This window comes from Thunnus albacares, chromosome 1 (genome assembly GCF_914725855.1).
Source record: "Thunnus albacares chromosome 1, fThuAlb1.1, whole genome shotgun sequence".
In the NCBI taxonomy this organism is placed as follows: Eukaryota; Metazoa; Chordata; class Actinopteri; order Scombriformes; family Scombridae; genus Thunnus; species Thunnus albacares.
In genome coordinates, this window is record NC_058106.1 from 3,053,847 (window position 1) to 3,067,058 (window position 13,212).

Consider the following 13,212-nt stretch of genomic DNA (forward strand, 5'->3'; position numbering starts at 1 on the left):
TCCTAAGCGTTCTCCCTACTAGCTACTGATATATGTAGTGGTAGCTCACTGGATCAGGACAGATGTGAACTACTGAGTTTTCCTTTTTGACTACATGTTGGACTATAAGTATTTTTCATATTTCTTGTCATAGGGTTTTTTTTCATCTGTAAGCATGTTTGCATTGTGGCTAATGATGATTAATTGCTTCATGATGGCAGGACACATATACAGTCATGTTGGTTCTAGTTCATGTAGTTCAGTTGTTTGCAGTTTGTGCATTAACAGTAGTTTGCTAGGCACAATAACTGTGTGTAATTTGTTGTGTGGCTAGTTATTAGTACAACTGTCTCAGGTTATACAATTAGCACATTGAGGTGTTTGTATTGTAAGTAACTCACACGGCATGTTTAAAATAACAATGTTTAGAACGGTCAAAATTGAAGTAGCAGAGGCAAAGATATCCTACCTTTTGACCTGCAGCATGAGTCCTCCATTTTTCATAATGCAACTCAATAACATCTGGTTAGACACTCCCTGACACCCAAGTGTTTCAAACTCCCCACAACAGTTTGTATTTTTTCTGTTAAGAAATTAGTCTTCAAACCAAAGCTGAGATATGTTGAGACTTGACAAAGCTGCTCCAGAGGCCCAACACAATATACAACTGCTTTCACAGGCTGAGTACTACTCATGAATAAACTGATCTTTATGTGCACAATCAGTGGAGAGCCCTCTAAAGCCATAACAGATTTCAAGAACAGGTTCACAGTTTTTCAAGTCTGTCCTAAAACAACAGTCAGGAGCCCAAATGAACATTTAAATTTTTTTTTTTGTTCTTGCCATAATCATTCCTCCTGTTCATACTGACCATTAGAAGATCCCTTCATAATGCACTTTCAATGAAAGTGATGGGGGACAAAATCCAAACTGTGTCCACACAGTCATTTTGTGCAAAAATGCATTTAGAGCTTTTTTTCTTTCAGTGTTCATATAGGAACCTGACTGTTGTTTTAAGACAAACTGTGAACGTGTGCTTCATTGTGTTTCATGTGGAGAAAGCACAGGAGCTGGTGAATTATGGATTACTCAGCACCACTGAAGATTTCTAAATGTCACTGTGGATTGTCTGACTTGTAGTAGTCTGCTGCTCAGTCGTATGATTTGGGGGACTAACCTGCCATTTTGTTTTATTTGAATTGCTGAACGAAGCAAGAACCGAGCTAAGGATTTGTTTGTCTTGCTTTAATATGCATGATATAGGTAATAATAAAGGGTACAAAGTTGGGGCAGCTGCTGTGTTACTTACCATCTGACTAGCTTAGGTACGGTTTAGAGCAGGTCCAGTTACACTCGTGACTGGACCTGATAACGGTACTAACCAGGCACAAGTTCAGCTGGACCACCGCTAAACTGGATGCCTTATAATCTCTGCCCCACACAGGTGACGAGAATAATGATTCATAATAATACTATGAACTGATGTGGATGTGATAACTATTCATTTTAATTACAATTAGTTTGACCAATATGATAGTTTTGCCTTCATAAGGTTATATATCGGGACAGATTTGATAATTAAATGATCTGAGCTGTAGAAACCTGCCTTATATGCAGAATTTTTCAGACTTAAAGGATAAGGTTGGCGATTTTCTATGTTTTTCTTAATGTTAACAAATCTCATGTGCAGAGTCAAACCGACAATGAACTGATCTACTAACAAGTGCTACATATCACAACCTCTTGACTTTGTACTTGAAGGTCTTTGAGAAAGTTACAGTGTAGCACAAAGTTGAGAGGTTGTGATATGTAGCACAATAAGCCAGTGAAGCTGTAAACAGACTTGTGTTCCTGCGCATGCTCTGTGGTATCTGCCTTACTAAGAACTCTGCTGAGAGTAAAAATGTTATCTATGTTATTACTGTTTGGAGCTGCTTCTAAACAAACTACAGTAACCGCTGCCTTCAGGGACAATGGAACATGTCACACAATACAGTGGTGTGGCTTACTGACATGTTTTTAATAGTTTTTGGACAACAACAGAGGTCTACTACAGCACGGAGGAATAAGATATATCCCACTTTGGATATACTCACAGTACATTTAAGATCAGTTCATTGTTGGTTTGGCTCTGCACATGAGATTTATCAACAATAAGAAAAATACAGGAAATTGCCAGCCTTATCCTTTAATTTAATAATTCGACTTCTTGAGAAATACACTTTCTTCTAGAGATTTAGATGAGAAGGTGATATCAATCTAATGTCTGTATGCTAAATATGAAGCTGCAGGCAGGAGATGGTTAGTTTAGTGTAAAGCCTGGGGGAAAAAGCTAGTCCCGCTCTGTCCAAAAGGTAACAAAAATCCACCTAAGAGCACCTCTAAAGCTCACTAATCACTACAACAACAATCAGAAATGTAAAAGCAATGGAGTGTTTATGGAAGGTTAAGTGGAACCATTACTTGGCTGAGACAGCAACTTCTTGGGGTCTCTGCTGGTTGCCTGGCAACCTCACTGTAATGACAAGACTCCACAAAGTCCAGATGAAATGTTATAGACTAACCAATTATTTAAAAAAAAAAATCTCCAGATTGGTAAATAATAAAGATGATGTTTGTTGCAATCTTAAACTTTAGACATAATGTAACATAATGACTTTCTCTGAATGTGGATCACTGGCATGCTGGACTAGTAAGTTCAGAATCAGCCAGGAAACAACCTGAAGAATATCTTTGAAAAGGCTGGAAATGCAAGGACATCAGCAAACACAGTAATATCCACCTTGTTATCAAATGCTGGATTTATACCACCTTGGTAAGGATAAATCAATCGTCCTGACAAAACTATCAGGGTGACTTTTGTAGCTGCAGGTTTTGTAGTTAGAGTGGATCAAACCATAGAGAGGCAGTCCTGATTTTGTTTTCTCACCTTTATAAAAAGTCACAGTATCCTCTCCATGTTTTCCATCATCTTGATGTCCTGCACTCTACTGTACATTGCAATGGTCTTTATCACGGGCCATTTCACAGACCAAGCTTCCCCTGATTACTTCCATTTCTTGGGTTGAAGGTGTCACACAGACACCACACAATCAACTGTAGAATGTCGGGCCATGGTGCCATAAAGTATGTGTATGAACCACTCTTCTGTAGGCAGCTGGAGCCATGGGATGCCACAGAAATGTCAGCGGTGTGTGTGCCCACTGCAGCTAGTGGGTAACAGAGAATGGAAGCTCTTGCAAGCTCATTAGCTGAAATTTTGGACAGGCTTTTTCCTTCCTGGCTGACAGTCTGAGATGACCTTTTATTCCTTCTCATGCTATGCCTTTCATCCCTATCCCTTTCACATATGTGTATCTTCTCTTCTCCATCCTCTAACCCATATCTGACAGCCTGTCTATATCTCCTCTTCTCTGCTTGCTGCTCTGTTTCCCTTGGAGTGCATCTGCAGAGTCTGCAATTAGGACCCAGTGCTGTGACAGGAGGAGGAAGAAGAGCAGAGATGATGCCAGCCAGAGGGCTGAAGAAGGATCTTTCTACTGTGCAATAGATATGCTGGAGATCAAGGAGCTGAAAACAGAGGGAAGCGCGGGGTGCTAAGAACATATATGGTATATACTTGTTGTGTATTTCTGGATTTCAGCACACCACTAAGATACAAAAGTAAGCTCTGCTTTTACTCCAACCTCCGAAGTTCTGCATGAGTTCACATGTTCAAGGTTTGTTTTGTTTCATAAAAAATGCATCATCTGTGGGAACAATCTAACCCCAGATTTGGCGAATAAAACAACATTGCAATGTCTAAGCTCAAAGCATAAATCAGCATTTTCAGGTTGAATTAGTCTGGTGGTATTTTATACATTTCCTATTACCATCAATTCTCATCACAAATAAACCCCAAAAATGAACTGATCGACTTACATGTATTATGTGTGTAGCAAAGCCTGATATATCTTATTCCTCTGTGTCATAGAGCTCCGTTGTTGTCCAAAAACTATAAAAAATCCAGTATCAAATTCATGGATTGAATCTACTTAGGTTTATCTTTCAACTTTTGCAAGGAACTAAAATGAATAAAAATCAAAAGGTTCTTAGAGCCGCAAGCTCAGTTTTGTGGGCTGAGAGGGCAGATACACTACGGTTTTTAGTTTTTACTGGCAGCCTAATTAATATTAACAACCTGTGACACATCAACACTTCTAAAACCAAATATTCACCCTTGGTCACAAACACGTCACGAATTCCTCAGTGTTTTCCCTATAATAGTACAGGCCTGGCAGGCCAACGAGAACCCCACCAGGCCAAAAAAATCTTTTTTTTTTAATACCAAAAACAATGTCTAATATCCATTCATTCGGAAATCAATAGCATTTGGGAGCCTCTTTGTGCAGCACTGTTCTGAAACGCGAGTCAACTTCTGTGTTGTTGCCTGGGAAACTGTTGGTAATGTAACTCTTTTGAGGAATAGGGCAGTGCGTAATGTGTGTGCATAGCGAGTGAGTGGTTGAACCAGTGTTAGAGAGCAAGTGGCAGAAAAGTGACAGTGAATGTGATCAGAACAGAGGAAAAGGTTGACAGTAAGTTGTCAATCTGGCAGTAAATGTACAGTACAGACTACAGTGTTTCAGTTAACAGACCAAGACAAGACCAAGAAAAGTCTGAAGGGAGTTAGCCCCAAAGTTAGCAACGACGGGTTAGCCTAACCTGACAACGCTAACCAGGGAGCATAGAAATGTGTGGCTGCTGAGTCTCTCCTGAGTTTCACTCAATACACCCCCCCCCCACCCCCTCCCCCCCCACCGAGGTCACCACTACCCCAAAGTCAGGGGAAACACTGTTCCTGTTTCTATAATCACAATAAGGGTTAATGACAAATAAAAAGTCTTCAACATCTGAATCAGTAAATTATTTTCATGCTTTCCATGTGTGCCGGAGGGCCAGCAGGAAGTTAGCCGCCTCATCCAGGAAAGAACTGGATACAGTGTATGTTTTATGGGCCCAAAAACACAAAGGCCTGAAAAACATTTTCACATATGTGCCAATTGAGCAACATCTTGAAGCACTGCATCCAGTTCCCTTAATACAACCACAATGTAACATTTATTTTATTGCTTTTAATCCCAATGAGACTTTTATCTGGTTAAATTAAGTGTCTTAGTAAGGTGTTGGACCACCACATGCCATCAGAACATCTCTGAACTCTACTGGAGAGATGGAACACTATTCTTCCAGAAGAGTTTGATGCTGTTAGTGCTTACATATGTCAAGTAGGGGGATTAAAGTAAAATAATACCCATAACAGATAGAAATAATTATCAAAACTATGAAAATAAACAGTTTGTGTTACACAGAACCCCTTATGTTGTAGACTGAGCTAGCTTGTGTCAAACTGGTAATTCCCATACAGTTATTAGGTGAGGACAGCTATGATGGTTGTCATTGGAGTTCAATACACTACAATAGAGCAGTTTACAGCTTCAGCACAATTTAGTTAATGCAGATCACTCTACAGTGCAAAATGAGGCGAACAGAAGACAATGAGCTCTCTCTGTACCATTAATAGCTCACACACGTGTTCCACAGGCCAGGCCATTAAATCACCACTGCAACGGCTCCCCAACATCAATCCCAGTCTCCTGTAAGCATCTGCTTCCAATGAGAAATGGCAGCAGTTCACTCTTTGCTGTAAGATGTCCTCCTTCTTTTAAGTGTGAGGACAGCTTTGCTATTCATCTCGTCGGAGGAAGTTGCAGAGCTCGTCTCCCAGCTTCATAAAGGGCTTGAAGACAAAATGTGTGACAGCAGGCTTAGATTAATGAGCCAGACACTGGAGAAGGGAGCTGTGTGATGTTTGAGAGTGCTCAGATCATACAGCAAGACAGACAGGCCAGACCAGGCCAGGCCAACTCCATCTATCACTGACTGTGGAGGAGTCGTGGGGTGGTGGTTTACCCTCAGTTCACCTCCGAGAAGGACACACAGATCAGGAAGGACTGCTTCACAACAGAAAACAGCTGTATCCCACTCAGGAACAAAGATCTAAAAAACCGCTAAGAGTGAAAAAGAAATTGGAGGCAAAGGTGCACCACTAATAGAAATACAACTACTGAGAACAGATGGCAAACTTCCTACTATTACAATATCCAATAGTGAGAGACAGGTCAGGCCTAGGCATGCCATAGACAAACTCGCTAGTTCCTGCACTCAGATTTCCTACTGTGATCTTAGTGCTTCCATGATTCAAACATTTCATTCCTTCCCCATTTGATGTTAACGTTTAATTAGACCTCTGTTAAGGGACCAGTATGTAGGATTCAGTGGCATCGAGTTGTGAGGTTGCAGATTGCCACCAACTGATAACCCCTCCCCTCTCTGTCCCCTTCCAAGCGCATTTTACAAAATAAGATATTCGTCAATGATGCTCATCCATAGAGTGCTCACTTTGATCTTTAACATTAGATTTTTAGTTTAGATCTTCTCCTTCTTTAAGAGTTAGTGACGGCGGGCTTCAGGCTGCTGCCAGCGGGTCAACCTCAGATGACAGATGGGGACGAGCCAGTGGACGACCACCACTTAGAACCAGAACCGGAGCAACTCGCCTGCCATCTGGAGAGAGGCACATCAAGAGCAGGCTGAACAGGGAGAGAGCAGGAGAGTTGCTGCCCAAAACAAGCACCAAGACCCGGGGAGACATGAGAGCAGCTGCTTGCTAACAGCTAGCGTTACGTTTGTTTACAACAGCAGGACAGAGAACAGACATCTCACTCACTTTTTGCTGCGACTCTGCTGCTGCTGCAGATGGTCCCGGAGCAGACAGTCAGATTATAATTGTAGCGTCCATTGTCCAACTAAGTATTGACAACACGCTTGATACATTACAAACTGGAGTTTTTTTATTTGTTCAACATGGGTGCTGATATGTGAAAATTAAATAACTGGATTTGTGTCTATAGAAAAAAGCAAAATTACGGTATGGGCGGTGGGCAAATAATGTAATCGGTGTATGTCCCAACACTGTGTAACACTGGTAACATCAACCACCACGGCAAGCCTAGTGTGTAGGAGAACCTCTCTAGAGCCAGTGTTTGGTTTGTCTGTTCTGGGCTACTGTAAAAACATGGCGGCCTCCTAGGAAGGGGACCTGCTCCCTATGTAGATAAAAAGGGTAATGAAAACACAACAATTCTTATTTCCAGGTGATTTATACACTAATTAAAATATGCTTATGAATATTATATTCCATTTCTGCCAAGTCTGTCCTGCTAGATGCCACCAATTTCTACACACTGCACATTTAAATATGCGGGTCTAGGAAGGGAACCTTTTAAGGATGCTTGTTCTTGTAATGATGAAAAATCAACTGCATAATGTCATTTATGGCCAACCGAATTACAAAATATAAACTTAGCACAAAAAGTAGGGAAATTTGTGTTGGTCACTCTGGCACGAACAGCACGCCCAAGCTGATCCCACAAGTGTTCAATGGGGTTGAGGTCAGGACTGCTGGCAGGCCATTCCATCCTCTCCACTCCCAAATTCTGGAGGTAGTCTCTGGTAAACCCCGCTCTGTGGGGGTGAGCATTGTCATCTTGGAGGATAGAGTTCGGTCCCAGACTGTGGAGATATGGGATTGCCACTGGTTGCAGAATCTCATCTCGATATCTCTCTGCATTGAGATTGCCTCCAGTGATGACAAGCCTCGTTTTTCCAGTGAAGGAGATGCCGCCCCACACCATCACGCCACCAAGAGATGTTACTCTATTGGTGCAGCAATCAGCATAGCGTTCTCCGCGTCTGGACTCATCGCTGAACATAACGTTCCTCCCCAGCAGTGTGTGACCAGGCTGGTGACCAGCATGAGGAGGAGGTGCCAGACTGTTGTGTATGGTTCTTCCACACGCTACGGAGGCTTTTTTTTTTTTCTCCCTTATCTCTAGTGATATCTATCCAGGCAGATTTTGGTTTTACTTTACTAAAATTTCTGTCTTCACAATTCAGGTTTTATTTCTTTTTTGTTCACTGCACTGAAAAATACTTTTAAATATTTATCAGCAACAAGTACCAGTGTCTTCCATTATTTTGAATAATCTACAAAACACACGGAACAGTTTTTGTTGTAACTATTTTGGCCTATTGTGGCAGTGTGTGCACTGTACACAACCACCAATGCACATGTAGTGCTGCGCTGCTGTGCTCTCATCCTTAAGGGAGTTGCAATTGCTCTCCTAATGTAGTTTGCACCATTGACAATTCTACAGCAAGCACGCAGGAAAGCAAAGCCATACAGATACTGGATTTTTGAGGCCAAGGGGTGATGCAAGCTGGTTCAAGGCCATCATCCAGTTGGTGTGCTGAATGATTGAGACAGATATGTTGCCAAGCAGTGTGGTAGAGGGCGAGGGATTGAAAGTGCTAGTTCCTCGAGCCCGAGCAGGTTATACCATCGAGAGCTACTGTGACTAAATGCATTGAAAAACACTTTGATGTGAAGAAGGATGAGCTAAAAGTCAAACTAACCAGGGCAAACAAGCTAGCTCTGACCACCTACTGCTGGACAGCTCTCACCAACAAAAGCTACATCTCAAAATTTTCTTAAAAATGAACTGGTTCATTATCGGTTAATGGGTGTCAGCCTATCAAAAGGAAAATTAACCAAAAATGACATCCCTACAGTTGATACTATTTTTTTTCCACATACATACATAAACATTTTCATAAGAAGCCCTTGAATTTAGTTACTAAAGAATTTTAACCAAGATACATACTGAGTGGGACAAAAACTACCAAGCATATTCAAAAATATCTTTGTCAAAGAGGAAAGCTCAATGAGTAGTCTAGTATGCAGGGGAGCATGCAAGAGTGCAAAGACCAGCAGAACAAACGTGTGGAAGCCCTTCACACCAGTTATGTTATGTAGCCTCACTTCATTTAACTCCCATAGCACACCCACCATACAGAGAAAAAAGACACAGTTACTCAGGATGTTGATCTGGTGATGAAAATGCAGCTTTTCTGGAAAGTTGACGCCGTGGGAATTCAGACAGCGGTGCATCCCGAAGAGGTGACGTGCATTAAGGCAGTGCCGGTGTGTGAGCTTACACAGAAAACAATGAGTGTGGATGTTGTTACATATGTCAAACTCCATTGATGTGTACAGCCCTTTTGCTCTGGATAATCCACACACACACACCTCCCTGTCAAAAGTTTCATTGGAACTACTTTCTGACAAAGAAGTTGTCCCTTGGAACACTGCATTCTGTGGATTGTCCAGAGTGGTGGGGGACACCATTCTGGAGAGAGATGTTGCTGTTGATTTTTTTTCAATGATGTGATCACCACAAACAAAATTCTGTTCACCTCCAAGGTATTGGGGCAGAGGCAGAAATCTCAGAGAAATTTTTTTGAAAACCTATCTGCTATCTGCATGGCTACATACGACTTGAGGTAAACTAGGAAATATCTTTTTTTGTATTTTGGGCGCACCAAATTAATGTCCTGTGTTACAGTTAAAGCAGTGACTGGTGTTTTCAGAGAATTTTAGCACACAAAATCAGTCATGGTGCTGTTCGATGTATTTACAAGTACTGCGTAACTCCAGGAATAACTGCGAGCCAACTTTTCTCCTTCCTCTAGTCCAGATCAAGAACAAAGCAGACATAATAGGCACGTCCACGGCCACGGGCAAGGAAGGAAGAACGGGACTGCAGCACCATCTACAGACTACACAATCTGTAGACACACACACACACACACACACACAAACACACAAACACAGATTTACCTCTGTCTGTTCTGAGGCAAAGCCTTGGTGTCCACAGCAAACATCTTGGACACAAAGACGATGACCGGAGCATTTTCCTTGCTTGAACACTGGAGGAACGCTGGAAAACAACCAAGAGGAGGAAAACGAGTCAAACACACTTCTGGCATCCTGGCTCAGGAGCCAGATGAAAGCCAAAGTCTTTGTTGAAAACGAGGTCATGTCTAAACACTGTCAGCTGCTCCCAAAATGCAATGAAATACTTTAACCAAACATGGTGCTTATTTTAGATGACACATAACACACACACCTCCTGATTTATTTAAAATGGACAGTAGGCAATAATTTTCATTTCCCTTTTGCACACTGGGGATAAATAGCAGTGTGAGTTACTCTGACAATCAGTGGGGCTCATGCCCGGTACTTCCAGAGCAGACTAGACCTATATTGTGTCATGATAAGCCACTCAATATACAACTATACAACAACACCACACAGAAATGTTCCTGCGACATTTTAAAATAAGCTTAAAAATGTGAGGAACCTTTCTGAAATTATCTACATGAACGTAGTCCAAGCAAAGATGCATCATGTTTTTTTTACAAAAGCGGTTGGCTTATGACTAAAGGCTTTTCAAAAATGCAGAAGGGAGCAGGGCTGCAGAGGTTAAATATATTTGTTGCCATCGCTGCAGTGGCACCTCACTTGTAAATCCACATATAACACTGTAATATTTGTGAAGGGTTTCACCTTTTTGCCAAGAAATATGCTCAGAAGATCCAGTTATATGTTGAACATACAGTCATCAAATTTAAATAACATTTAATTTACTTAAATTAATACTCTGCAAAACTTAATCTTTCAATGAAATTTAGTCAAATTTTATCAGACAGTTTGATGTCTTTTCTGCTGCTGTTATAAGCTGCTCCAACTGAACATTTGGAAAAATTGGACGGTAAAAGTCACAAGCCTCTGCTCCATGAAAATCACTTTTACTTTATTTTACAATCTCCATTAAATCCTTGTGTTTCTGACCGACAAGGGATCGCTACATGATTGAGCTATCTGCCCACACAGGGCTGATGGTGAGCCGCCACCCCACATGTATCTTGATAGCTTGACATATCAAAAGCAGGAGGAGGAAGCGCTGCATGGTTCTGATGGCTCATGCGACAGGTGCTCCTTAGTGGGGCAGGTGAAAACACACGAAAAAGCAGAATCCAGGAAGTCTTGTTGAATATTAGTCCTTAAGTGGTGCAGACAGCCATGGAGGAAAAAAAAAAAGTGAAATAATACATGTATTCTTTGAGCACAGACAGACCAACGCGTAGCAGCAAGACTTGCTGGATTCTGCTATCTTGATAGCTTGGTACTACATTTTCAAGTTTCATGAAATGATGCATTTCTTCCAATTACAGTGACAGAAATCATAGACTTTGATTAATTAACTCATAAGCTAGCATGTCTTTCCTCCTGGGTGTATTAACTAAATTACCCCACACAGCACTTCCAGACTGTTGAGGTCAGACAGATACGCTACATTCATGTTGTTTTTTTTAGACAGCTTGCACCCTAATTAATTTCAGACAAGTGTTTGAAATTAGAGACTGAATAACTTCCACATTTACACAGATTACCTTCATCTGTCGGAGGGAATGACTGCTGACTGATGAACCCAAACATCTCTGCTTTTACTTTCAGTGTAAATGTTTACAGTTCTGCTCTGCCGCCACATTAATGACAGCCATGCTTGAGAATGTGAGACATAAATCAGTTGCTGGATTTGTCTATACAGTATTTATATTCTGCACATATTTCAGAAGTTTTGTCACATGTTTTTAGCCTTTAGAGCCAGTTGTGAATAAAATGTCTCAACAACTATTGGGTGGGTTGCCATGAAATTTGGTACAGACCTTAATGTCCACCTCAGGATGACTTTTACTGACTTATTCAACTAGTTCAATCATTAGGTCAAAATTTTACTCTGTCCAATACTTTGGTTAATGACCAGATACCTGCAAAAGTAATGCTACTCCCATCTGTCTCAGCTGTACTTTGTGTTTAGTGCTAATTAGCAAATGTTAGTATGTGAACACGCTAAACTAAGATGGTGATCGTGATTGACGATAGTATTTAGCTAAGTACAGCCTCACAGAGCAGCATGGCTGTAGACTTGTGTGTTTTGATAAAACAGAAATACCTATATTGCAGATAAATGATATCATATATCCGATTCATTTTAATAGGTCTGCTAGTTATTTTGTTTTTTAATAGTTGACAGTATAGATAGACAGGAAACAAGGGGTATGGCATGCAAGTTGGAATCAAACCAGGGGCGATGCAGTCACATGGTATGCCTCACACCCATTTGGCTACCAGAACGCCCCCCACGGTCACCATTTATTCAGTCTTCCATCTGGTGTGCCTGTGGGTTTTTTTTTTTTCCAGTAAGGTGAAAACTTTTAGCTTCTCTTCTCACAAAACATCCAAACTTTCCTCTCTTGATGTACAGTCCATCCCTCTGGCAGGTCACTATTTTAGGTAGCTTACATGAAACCTGCCCCGGCCTCCTCCCTTATCAGAGCAGCTCTATGACTCAGCCTAGTCGGGGATGTGTGGAGCGCCTGTGTTATATCTATGCTAAAAGATAGTGCTATGACCACATGGTTATTCAGCAATTTAGCAGCATTTCCCATCATTGAAATACAAAACTAAGAGCACCACAGTGTATGTCTTAAAGAGGAGGGGTCCCTACCGGGTAACACTATAATTGATATTTCTTTATGTTGTTTTGAGAAGGATTAAACACTTATAAGTAAATAAACCTTATTGGATAAACACAAGGCCCCCCTTTATTTCAAATATGCGCATAATACAGGGGCTTCAACTCATCAGACCTAAATGTAGTTAGCTCAAAAAGTGCTGTCAAATGGCTGATGTCACTTGGACGAAGGGTGGAGAAAGAATGTGAAAGAAAGCCTGCCAACTACCCTAAACATCCACCACACACACACACACACACACACACCTCTGAGCTTCCCAGGCTATCCTCGCTGGCTAGCTGACCAGGAACAGTAAACTGGGTAAGTGTCAGATTTTGGAAATGAGTTGGAAGGAAATGTACAGTAAATGTCTTCATAAAAGCAGAATACAACCAGAGGGCTGCACTGTGTGGCCGATGTGTGATACTGTGTCCGACAGCAACAGATCAACCGTTCCCTTCCTTGTGTGAAGACCTGGAACTCTGGTGCTGTGTAATCATTGATGTTTGACTCGGGACAGATCAGAGCGGTTGGCGGGTGAGATTTGATCATTTTCTAATTAGACGATGAGGGACTACATCAAGGATGGGAGGACAGCGTGATGCAAAGGCAGTGAGAGTTTGAAGAACAAACTTTCCTTCTGGAGAGAGTATGGGTTTCTATTTCTGTGCTGTCTGTACCTGTGAAAACTGCTGTGACCACTTTTTTTTA

At 41.4% G+C, this 13,212-nt stretch overlaps 1 protein-coding gene across 3 annotated transcripts in view; it reads right to left on the reverse strand.

The window, feature by feature from the left end:
* efl1 (elongation factor like GTPase 1) overlaps nucleotides 1-13,212 on the reverse strand; it is a 124,054-nt gene that overhangs the window by 94,961 nt on the left and 15,881 nt on the right. For all 3 annotated transcript variants that reach the window (XM_044349710.1, XM_044349630.1, XM_044349794.1), the window contains exon 12: nucleotides 9,761-9,860. In XM_044349710.1, coding sequence (XP_044205645.1) covers nucleotides 9,761-9,860 — 100 coding nt within the window. The remainder of the gene's footprint in view (nucleotides 1-9,760; nucleotides 9,861-13,212) is intronic.